Source organism: Phyllostomus hastatus, unplaced genomic scaffold, assembly GCF_019186645.2.
Source record: "Phyllostomus hastatus isolate PE091 unplaced genomic scaffold, TTU_PhHast_1.1 phas_contig_17, whole genome shotgun sequence".
In the NCBI taxonomy this organism is placed as follows: domain Eukaryota; kingdom Metazoa; phylum Chordata; class Mammalia; order Chiroptera; family Phyllostomidae; genus Phyllostomus; species Phyllostomus hastatus.
Genome location: NW_025333664.1, coordinates 797,165 through 807,777, shown reverse-complemented (window position 1 = coordinate 807,777; position 10,613 = coordinate 797,165). Strand labels below are relative to the sequence as shown.

The 10,613-nt window shown below is 71.2% G+C and overlaps 1 protein-coding gene across 1 annotated transcript; it reads left to right on the top strand.

The window, feature by feature from the left end:
• The first annotated feature begins 3,772 nt into the window (after positions 1-3,772).
• OGFR (opioid growth factor receptor) lies at positions 3,773-10,448 on the top strand. Its single transcript, XM_045833663.1, has 7 exons — positions 3,773-3,972; positions 6,150-6,218; positions 6,734-6,812; positions 7,475-7,553; positions 8,257-8,323; positions 8,597-8,745; positions 9,195-10,448. The coding sequence occupies exons 1-7, from the start codon at positions 3,808-3,810 to the stop codon at positions 10,153-10,155; spliced, it is 1,569 nt and encodes a 522-aa protein (XP_045689619.1). The 5' UTR covers positions 3,773-3,807; the 3' UTR covers positions 10,156-10,448.
• Positions 10,449-10,613: the final 165 nt, after the last annotated feature.

Here is a 10,613-nt window from a genome sequence, read left to right as displayed (position 1 = left end):
CCTGGACTCCTGTGATTTTCATACCAAAACAAGCGACCGTTGGCTACAGTGGGGAGCTTTTGTTTTCCCGAGATTGGTAGCTGCAGCGCGCCCTCAGATGCACTTGGCTCACGCCACAGCGCAGTCAGGAACGCGTGTGCCCGCCGGCGGTGGCCTGTGAGTGTGACAAGCCCCTGGAGTCGTGCGGGGAGAGCCCAGGAGGCAGCACCCGCACCCCCTCCTGTGGGAAGGCTGGAGGGCCCTGGCCCACGCAGGTGCACCGCACAGGTGTGCCCCCTCCTGGCCAGCCGCCACACCCGACCTCCTCAGCCTGAGGAGCATGAGGACTCGGCATTCCCCTCCCCTGTCCGGTGTCCAGTCCAAGGCCAACCCAGCCACCACGGGGCCTGCAAGATGTCACTGGTGCCCACTTGCCCCACAGGCCAGTGGCACCTGGCACAGAGCGTCTCGCGCCAGGGCCTGCCGACCGTGAGCAGAGGGCCTCGGCATCTGCCCCACACGGGAACCCGCGGGAGAAGCCTGCGCTCCCGGCCTTGTGGCCCCACGGGGTGCGTCCCAGCGGAGGACCCACACCCGGTCAGGGCACCCTGCCGTCTAGGCAGGGCTCCAGGCAGAGCCCAGGGTGGGGTCGGAGGCCGCCCTCCCGCCACACCCCTGCTACGGGCATTCCTCCTCCTGTGGTGAGGGCCCGTGGGGTCCAACTCTGCTCACAGCACGCACCATGTGCTCCCCTGCTGCCCAGAGGGGCGGCCACTCTCCCAGGGCCGGGAGCAGAGGTCTGCCCTATAAAGAGTTCTAGAACTGACTGGGGGAGGACATGCCCCCCCCATTCACTGTGCCCACCACCCCCACTCTGCCGGGTCCATGAGTCAGTCAGGACGTGTGAGAGAGCCCTGGGCGGGGAGAGACCGCCCAAGCGCACACAGCCCTGAGGGGCGCGTGCAGAGTAGGGACAGGCCCCCTTGGCCAGCAGAAACGCCTGCCTGAAACACGCCTTCGGGGGCCTGGGGAGCTGCTGGAAAAGCCCAGCCAATAAATCAAACCTGCCTCTTTCCATCATTCAGCGTTTTACAGGACTCGGTTGGAGGACACAGGCGGAAGGGCGGGCGGGCAGGCGAGCAGGTCGCCCCACCCCCCATATGCCCTGGTGCCCTTGGGGGCTGCAGTCCTAAGCATTACCCAGCACCCCTGCCCTGGGCAGACGCAGCTCCCCAGGCCTCCCGGGACCCTTGCCGCCTGTGGTCTGTGCAGGCCGCTGTGGCACATGATGTCTCCAGCCTGGGGGCCAATCTGGGACACGGGGGTCCCACACGTGCCCACCAGGTAATGTGGAAGCTGCATCTGGACAAGAAAACGCAGACAGTGTGGGGCCGAGGCTGGGGCGTGGCGCAGAGATGCAAACACCCCCCAAAGCTGCAGAACAAACAAACAAACAAACAAACAGTGTCCGCACGGACCCAGGGGTGGCCTCAGACTGGAAACCTGGGCAGCGAGTAGCTCTCGGCGCCAAGGACGCCGGGGCCTGAGCACCCTGCCCGCTTCCCTGGCGCTGGCGGGTGGGAGCTGGGTGGGTGTGGTCTCAGCGCTCCCTGCTCTGGCCCGGCCCCCAATGGGGGTCTGGAGGGACAGCGGGCCCCCGAGAATTGTCGAACACACACTGAGCGGCAGCAGGGGGCCGTGGGCACCCTCCCCCACCGTGGCTGGTGGAGTGGGGGTGGGCGGACTGGGGCCGGATAACGTGGCTGCAACTGTGTTTGCCTGAGGAAAGTGTCAGAGCAAGTCTGACCAGAGCCGCCTCAGCCAGCCCCCACCAGGGTACTCGAAGGGCCTCCGGGCACGCGGCTGGCTGCCGGGGCGCGTGGGGGGGGCCTGAGAGTGCACGGCCGGCCCCGTGCGTGCTCTGGGCCGCCTCACGAGGCCTGGGCAGCACGCCGCCTGGATGTGGGGCCCACGGCAGGTGTCCCCAGAGCCCCCGCTTGCTCCCGCAGCAGAGACTGGGGTCCGGGATTACTGCCCCCTCCTCCCACGAGGTGAGCTCTCGCAAACTGCACACAGAAGCATCTAAAGGGGCGACCAGGTGCGACCACCGTTGCCAGAGCAGCGGCTGGGCGGTGTCTTCGGAACCAGCCAGGAGGCGGGCTGCCCTCCTAGCCCTGGCCCTGGCCGTGGGTCGGGCTGGGCCCTGAGGTGGACTGCCTCCCCTCCCACTGGCTCTGGGGCCCAGGAGGGGCGGAGCCTGCCCGCCCAGGAGTCCCAGGTCAGCCAAACCCTGAAGGACCCTCCGCCCCAGCGCCCGGGGCCTCCACCAGAGGCTCCCACATAGCCTGGTGTCACCGCCAGGGTCTCCAAAGCCAGCTGCTCACCACCTGGTGAGCTCAGGCCCGCGGCTGCACTCCCCGGGGAAGTCTACCCTGGCCACTTCTGGCCGGCGACTCACAGAAATGCCCAGAGCCCGTGCCTTTGGGGGAGCCACCACCGTCCTTCTGGAAAATGAGGTGTGCTCGCACGGCCTGCAGCAGGGTGAGACGGGGCCCAGAGAGTTCTGGAAGGCCGACGAGCCGGCTCGCCACGGGCACAGCTCCGAGGCCCGCCCTCCCCTGTGCGCTGTCCCGCTCTGCTCTCGGCCCTCACCAGCTGTGCGGGGCCAGGAGACGTGGAGTCCCTCCCTCACAGGGCTGGACTGCAGCCTTCCCTGGCGGCACCCGGCACCGGGCACCGGGCACCCGCAGGCAGCTCTCCTCGAGGCTGAATCTGAACACTGCCCTTGGGTCTTCGCTGCGTGTCTGCAGAAAGGCAGTGGCCTTGTCGCAGCACACGGCGTCACCTGGGGTGGCCGCACCCAGACTTCATTTCCAAGGGCGAGTTTCCTGCTTTGCTGAAGCTCTGGGTCACCTGCCGGAGGTCAGAGGTTAACTAAGGGACCAGCGTCGCGGCGAAATTTGGAGCAGCAGGCGATTTTCAGCCATCCGAAATCGGCCACCTCCCAGCCCCCAGAGAGACCGCCGAAGGGCGCACAACTGGCGTGGGCCTGCGCCGGACATCCGCAGGGGACCCCCGCTCACTCCTGCCTCCCGGTGCTCAGGCCGCGTTGACAGTCACCACGCAGCGGGCACGCTCCCGCTGGCGCGGGGGGAGCCCACTGGCCCGTACCAAGGGCCGGTGGAGGGCCCGAGGGAGCTTGGGAGCAGGTGGCTCCCCAAACAGGCCCCCGAGGAGCCCACCGCCCAGCCGACACCGGAGGGCGTCCTGGGGGACCATGGCGGGGGCGGTCGCCACCTGGGGGGTATTCATGGCGCGGGGGTTGGGGGGGGTTGGGGGGAGGCAACTTCCAGGCAGCACCCTCCTGGGGGCGGCCTCCGAGGACATTCTCTGGGGGACACTGCTGGGGGCCTCCGGCCGGGTCTCTAGGGGGCGAGCGTCCTCCGGGGCGGGGCGTGCTCGGAGTGGGGAGCTTTGGGGGATCCTCGGGGTGGGCGGACCCCGGGGTGGGGGGGCCCGGGAGCGGTTCTGGGGACACGTTCCGGGGGCCATGCTGCATTCGGCGGCAGCCTCCCCGCGAGAGATCCCCGGGCGGAGGGATTCGGGGTCACGGAGGGCGGCGGGGGCGAGGGGAGAGGGGTTCTTGGGTCCGGCCGCCCGGGCCGGCGGCCGGCGCGCACGTCCTTCCGGGCGGGCGCCCCCAGGCGGGCGGGCGGGGCGGAGCCCGAGCCGCTGGAGCCCCGCCCCGCCGCGCCGGCCCCGCCCCCGCGCTTCCTCCCCGGCTCGCGGCCGCTTCCGGCGGAGCGCGGGCCCCGCCGCCGCCCGAGCATGGACGACCCGGACCGCGACTCGACCTGGGAGGACGACGACGAGGAGGAGGACGGCGAGGACCCCGGCGCCGGGGGCGGCGACGATGGCGAGGCGGGCGCCCCGCGGGGCGCGGAGGACGCGGAGCAGCAGGAGGAGGAGGAGGCGCGGCCCAGCGCGCTGCCGGTGCGTCCCCCGCGATCCCCGCGCCCCCCGGGACCCCCGCGCCCCCCGGGGGGCCTGCCGGGCCGCCGCGGATTCCGGGCGAGGCCCTGCGCCGGGGGAAACCGCCCCCTTGCCCCGGGCCGGGGCGGAAGCTCCTCGGGCACGCGTGTGGAGCCCGACTCCCGCCCCGGCGGCCCCCTGTCCGGACCCCCTGCCTCCTGGAGGGCCCCGCACAACCCGCGGGGCTCCCCGAGATCGCCCCCGCTCGGCGCCCCGAGGACGGGGTCGGCACGGAGGGGGCGTTTTCTCCGGGGGAAGCCGGGGCACATCCTGGACCTCCCTCGCCCCGACACGTCCAGCTCCGGGCCTGTGGCTCAGGTCTGGTCCCACCCTCCGCGCCTCTCAGCCCCCTGCGCCCCTCCAGGAGCACCGCGCTCCGCTCCCCGCCACCCAAGACTCCCCTCTTCGCCCAGCCCCCCAGCCCCCCAGCCCCGCGCCCCTGCTACTCCGCACGGGGCGCGGGCCCGCCCTCTCCAGCGGGGGCTGGCCTTGCGTCCTCCTGCAGGTGGTCTTGGAGGCTGCCCTTAGGTGACCTGCCTGAGCCAGGGCCACTGACCTGCTGAATGGTTACTTCTGGTTACCACTGGTTGCTTGTTACTGCTGGTTACTTTGTTGCCACCCGTTAGCTGTCTTAGCACTGGTTACTTGTCTTTAGCAGGGGTTGCTTGGCGGCACTCACTGAGCTGTGGGTGCCATTGTTCCCGCTGGGGTCCCAGGAGTTTGGGGGGGATGGGACCCGGAATGGTAGCTGTCACCCTGTGTCCCCGTTGGTTTTGGACCATGGCCCCTCGGCAGCACGTCCGGAGAGGCGCAGACATGTCCGTGGGGTCTCTGAGGTGGATTCATTCTCCTGGGGCAGACCAGAGTGCTGGTTTCTAGGTCTCCCCCTCAGTGTTTGGGGAGCAGAGGGACCCCGGGAGGCTCCTGGGCCTGCTGGCAAGGCCGGTGGCCTGGGCACATCTGGTGTTTCAGGACGAGTCCCTCGGGTCCGGGCCTGGAGGGGCAGGGCAGGAATCTGGTTGTCCCCCGGCAGGTACCAGCAGGGGTGGTGAGGGTCAGGTGGGGGGCGCAGCCCTCCCACAGGTCCACTGTATGCCGTGTCCACCCTGTCGCCCTGTGGGGTGCCCCGACCCTCGGACCTCTTCCCCGGCTCCCCCCCGCCCCCGCCCCCGGGCTCCATGCCGCTCCCAACACCCGCCGGCACAGGGACAGGAGAAATAGAAACTGACGGAGAAGTGGGACCCGCTGCTGCTGAGTTTCGGTTTTGTGTCCTGGCCGGTGGCCAGGAGGAGCTCAGCAGCTGGCCCTGGAGCAGAAGTCGGTGGAGCGGCAGCTCCAGACCCTGGGTGGAGCTCAGACATTAAGGGGCGGGGGGTGGGGGGGTGGGAATGGGGTGGAGCCAGGGGACACACAGGTGGGCTTGGCCTTCTGGCCCCTCCAGCAGTTGGCTCCTCCCAGCTGTCCCCTCCTGTCCTGGCCCCTCACCCTGGCTCAGTCTGGCAGACGGCTGGGCTCAGCCCCGCCCTGTGCCCTCGCCCGGGCACTAGGTGGGTCCCGGGTCGGCTGTGTTTACCACCCCCCCTCCATGCTTCCCGAGACCCCAGGGTTCTTGGCCCCCAGACACAGGGCTGCGGGGGCTGGGAGAGCGGGGAGGGGCCTCTGCCTTGTAGCGGGGAAGCCCTGAGCCCTGCTCGGGAGGGGCTGGGAGCCCGGAGATGCGGGGTCTGGTCACTGAACAGTGGGTTTGGGCCGGAGGGGGCGGGCTCCCTGCGCCTGAGACATTCATCCCTTCCTCAGACCCCGACACAGGCAGTTGGGGCCCCACCAGGGGGCAAGCGGGCACTCGAGCCTGGCGACAGCTCAGAGCCGGCTGAGGAGGCGGCGCTGGGGGAGGCGGGTTTCCTGGGGAGGCGTGGCTGCAGCCGTGGGGCGTGGGAGGAGGAAGTGAAGCTGGAGGGCTGTGCCCCGAGGGGGTTCGCGTGGGCGGGGGCTCCTGAGGGCTGGGGGGGGGCCAGGCCTCACGCCAGCCGCTCGGGGTCCCTCGGGCCCTGCAGACACCTGGCTCAGGGCTTGCTGGCCTCCAGGAGGGCGACGGTCTCCCGGGGGCCTCACCCTTCCTCTCCCCCCCCCCACCCCAGTCTAGGACGGCCGAGCTCCGGAACTGGAGAGCCGTGCGGGACACACGCAGGTACCGCCACCGCTACCCGGTACGTAGCTGCCCGGCCCCCTGGCACCTCTGCAGCCCGCCCCAGACAGAGCCCTCCCGCTGACCCCGGACGAGGCCGGCGGGCCCTGCGTCCCTGGGCCCTGCCTCTCCCAGCCTCAGCGTCCTCACGGTGTGGGGTCTCCGTGCCTCGCCCCCCCCCAAGGCCCCCCGCCCCCAGCCCCACCCACCGGGTCTCCTCTCCTGCTCCGGCGGCACTGCCCTCTGTGCCCACGAGTCCCAGGCCACCCTGGGCTGCCGCGGGGACAGACGGAGATGGGGGGGGGGACACGTCCCAGCGCCGGCCCACACTGGCTGGGAGAGGGTCAGAGGCCCACGCGGACCCCACGGGTGAGGGGCCCGGGCGGGGCCTGCGGGGTCCCCGTCAGCCTCCGGGATGTCTGGAGGGTTCTGGCCGGGAGCAGACGCCCGCTCCCCCGGGCACACTCTAGTCTGAGGGGCCTGGGGGGTCAGCCTGTGCCTGACGCCGCCGCACCGGGACGCTCTCTCCCTCCCCAGGACCTGATCGAGCGAGACAGCAATGGCGACATGCCGAACCTGAGTTTCTACCGGAACGAGATCGAGTTCCTGCCCAACGGTGCGTGCCTGCAGCCCCCTCCCCTCTCTGCCTCTGGGGTGGGGGGCGGGGCTGGGAGCAAGCCGCCCCACAGCACCCCCTGGAGGCGGCTGCGGGGACACCAGGGCCCGGCAGTGAATACGGCCACCTGGCTGCTGGGCCCCAAGCTCCTTGTCACGACCAGGTGGCTCTCCTGGGGCAGCGGGAAAGCCACCTGTGCCAACTAATAAGTGTGGGTTTGACATTTTTACACGGTGGGAGATTTTAAGGAGGAAGATTTTTGGGACTAGAAATCTTAGGAAACTCAGGTTTCAGCATCCAGGAGTGAAGTGTTAGCGGGACCCAGGTGGCCGCCTGGCCTCCAGCGCTCACCCTCCGGCTGTTTGCAGAGCGGTGGGCGCCCAGCTTGGGGGGGGGGCACAGTCCTGTGAGCGAGCCATAGTGCGGGGGGCCGTGAGGACCCCCCCTGCAAGGACGGGGGCAAGGCTGGGAACACGGGCCCCTTCCTCGGGGGCCGCCCTCGGTCAGCAGTGGGGTCCCCGCTCCCAGCTCGCACGGGGGCCGAGGCCGGGAGCCACACGAGACGTGCGACCCAGAGCCGTGCAGCCCCCGGTCCTCAGAAAGCCGGGGAGGGGCCGGGGCCTGGGTCACCCCGCGCTGACCGTCCCCCCGCGGGCCCCCAGGCTGCCTCATCGAGACCGTCCTCCAGGGCTGGAAGGACGACTACGAGACCCTGGAGGACAACCACTCCTACATCCAGTGGTGAGCGGCGGGCCTCCGGGCGGGGGGGCTGGGTCCGGGCGGGCACCCCCCAGCAGGCACCCTGGGCCCTCTCCGGGGCACGCATGGTGTCCACCGCGGGGGGCCGAGGGAGGACCCTGCGCCCTGCAGGCTTGGGCTCTTCAGCCCTGACCGGCCCGTGTGGCCGGCGGGGGGCTGAAGGGCCGGGTGTGGGACGGCAGCCCAGCCTCGCGAGCCCCAAAGGCAGCCGGTGCCGGCCTGGCCTGCGGGGCGGGGTTCCGCCCGTGGCTGGAGGTGACCCTCGCCACCGCCCTGCAAACGCAGCGTGTCTTTGAGGACCGCTCACAGGGGCCCTCTCCTGGGCACCGAGCGTCAGTGACCAGAGAGAACAAGCGAGCGAGGAAGAGAAAAGGGCCCACTGGCTGCCCTGGGTGAAGGGCAGGCGGGCCACCTGGGCTGCCCAGCGAGCCGACTCGCTGAGGACCTGGGGGGGGGCCGCACGTGGGTCTGTCCCGGGCCCCAGTCTGCGGCCCCCACCCAGGGCTCTGCCCTCGCCCGCGGCCTTATCTCCAGAGCCTGTGGTGTGCGAGGGCCCAGCCCCTGCTCGGGTTCAGCTGCGAGCCCAGAGGGGGGGCGAGCCGCCCAGCCCACCCGCCGGCACCCGTGGGGCAGGGGCAGGGAGCCGGTCGCCTCTGACCGGCCGGCGCCGCCGCTCCTCCCGCAGGCTGTTCCCTCTGCGGGAGCCGGGGGTGAACTGGCACGCCAAGCCCCTCACGCTGCGGGAGATCCAGGTGAGCCGCGGCCCCGCCCACCCTGGGCGCGCCGCAGGGGCTGCCAGGGGGCCGGGCCTGCGCGCGGGCAGCTGGGGCGGGAGCGAGTCCGGGGAGCTGTGCAGGGACAGGTGGGCGGCGGGAGCTGCGGGGGCATGGCTCTCAGGGCTGAAGTGACGCCTCAGGCCCTGGCGACTTTGGAGGAGCTCCGGGCGGAGGGACGGTTACGGCGACGCGTCTCAGGGCCCCGTCGCCCGTCCCTTCCCCCCGCACCCTCCTCGGGCCGCCCCGCAGGAGTTTAAAGGCTCCAAGGAGGCCAGAGCGCGGCTCGTGCGCGCCTACGAGCTCATGCTGGGCTTCTACGGGATCGAGCTCCGCGACCCGGACTCGGGCGCCGTGTGCCGCGCGCACAACTACCAGAAGCGCTTCCAGAACCTCAACTGGTGAGGGCCCCCCGCCCCCGCTCCCACCAGCCAGCCCCGCAGGGCCCCGGGTTACGGAGGAAGGGGCTGCGGTGGGTTTCAGGCAGGGTCCCGGGAGCACCTTGGGGGAGGTGGGGCGAGGACTGACGAGCGCCCTCCCCCTCGCTTTGCTTGCCCGGCGGGGTGGGCCCGCCTCAGGAAAGTCCCACTGGTCGGTGTGGCTTCTCAGCCGCACGCCGCTGCCCGCGGGGCTCCGCAGCTTCGCAGGCACAGCGCCCCTCCCGGTGGAGAAGCGCGGGGGTCAGGGGTGTTCCATGGGACCAAGGGACAGTCACCTCCCAGAGGACAGAGGAGGCCTCCCCGCCCCCGTACCCCCCACCCCGCGCCATGCCAGGTCCCTGGAGGTGGGATAGGGAGGGGCGGGCCTCCACCAAGGACCGCCCACCAGCGCCCTCTGTCCCCGCCCCCAGGCACAGCCACAACAACCTGCGCATCACGCGCATCCTCAAGTCGCTGGGTGAGCTGGGGCTGGAGCGCTACCAGGCGCCGCTGGTGCGCTTCTTCCTGGAGGAGACGCTGGTGCACCGGCAGCTGCCGAACGTGCAGCAGAGCGTGCTGGACTACTTCGTGTTCACTGTGCGCTGCCCGCGCCAGCGCCGCGCGCTGCTGCGCTTCGCCTGGGAGCACTTCCGGCCGCGCCGCAAGTTCGTCTGGGCGCCCCACGACAAGCTGCGGAGGCGTGCGCTGCGCCCTCCTCCGCGGCCGCCCTCGCCGGCGGCCCCCGGCAAGGCCCAGGGGGAGGAGAGCCCCGGGGATGCCTTCCTCCAGGCCGACCCCTGCGGACCTGGGACAGGCCAGGGCGGGGACAGTGTGGCCGCTGGCCCCCAGCTTGCGAGCTCCGAGCCCCAGGAAGAGGGGGTCGAGGAAAGGGACCGGGGAGAGGCCGGGCCGGAACCTTCGAGCCCCAAGGAGGGCAAGAAGAGGAAGCTGGAGGCGAACCGGCGGGAGCAGGCCCCCGGGGAGGCGGGCCCCCAGAGCTCCTCCGAGGTGGAGAAGATCGCCCAGAACTTGGAGGACTGCGCGCTCAGCCAGGGGGGCCTGGGGGCGGGGACCCAAGAAATGGTCAGCCAGGAACCAGGGGAGACCGAGCAGGCCTGTCCCCCGCCCCCAGGGGCCAAGGCGGCCGACGACGAGGTGAGGAAGCGGAGGAAGGTGGACCAGTCTCCGGCCCCCACCTGGCCCCCTGCCCAGCCAGGGCCCCCTGAAGCTGGCGTGGGCGAGAATGGGGTGGAGCAGGCGGCGGCAGAGGGCCAGGGCCCCGGCGCGCCGGAGCAGGATGCCCCCGAGAGCTCGGCCGCTGAAGAACCTGCCGCGGACCAGAAGGCGGAGGCGGCTGAGGCGGGACTGGCTGCCGAACCGCGAACGCCCTAGGCGGTGGGGCGCCAGTGCGCACGCTGGCCTGGCCCTGTGCGCTGTGCCGGACGACCCGCGTTGCCAGCTGCTCCCAGCGCCGGCAGTGCTGGCCCCTCCCCGGCGGTCGCTGCGGTCAGCCGGGGAAACACAGAACTCCAGAATCCTCACCTCGCCTTCCTGTCCTGCCTCCCTCCTCCTCCGGGGCCGCTGGTCCGTCTTTGTAAATTGGCCCCTGAGGGTCTGGGAAGCGGGTGCAGGTCATTTTCTAAGTCTGGTGCCCAGGCCTTTTCTGAATAAACTCGTTTGACTTAGAGCGCTCTGGCGTGGGTGGCCCAGGGACTGGTTTCAGGGGCCGGGCCGCGCCAGGCTGTGCACACAGGCGTCACTCGCAGGGGCTCACAGGCCCCACCCACGTACCCGATCATACCCGCTGGGGCTGGACGGGCAGCCCCTTGCCTGCCTCTGGTCGGAGCAGA

Excerpts from the sequence above, each read along its gene's own strand:
- OGFR (XM_045833663.1), top strand. The coding sequence starts at position 3,808 with ATGGACGACCCGGACCGCGACTCGACCTGGGAGGACGACGACGAGGAG. Across the intron at positions 6,219-6,733 it reads GGTACCGCCACCGCTACCCG|GACCTGATCGAGCGAGACAG; the intron begins GTACGTAGCTGC and ends CTCCCTCCCCAG. Across the intron at positions 8,746-9,194 it reads CGCTTCCAGAACCTCAACTG|GCACAGCCACAACAACCTGC; the intron begins GTGAGGGCCCCC and ends CCCCGCCCCCAG.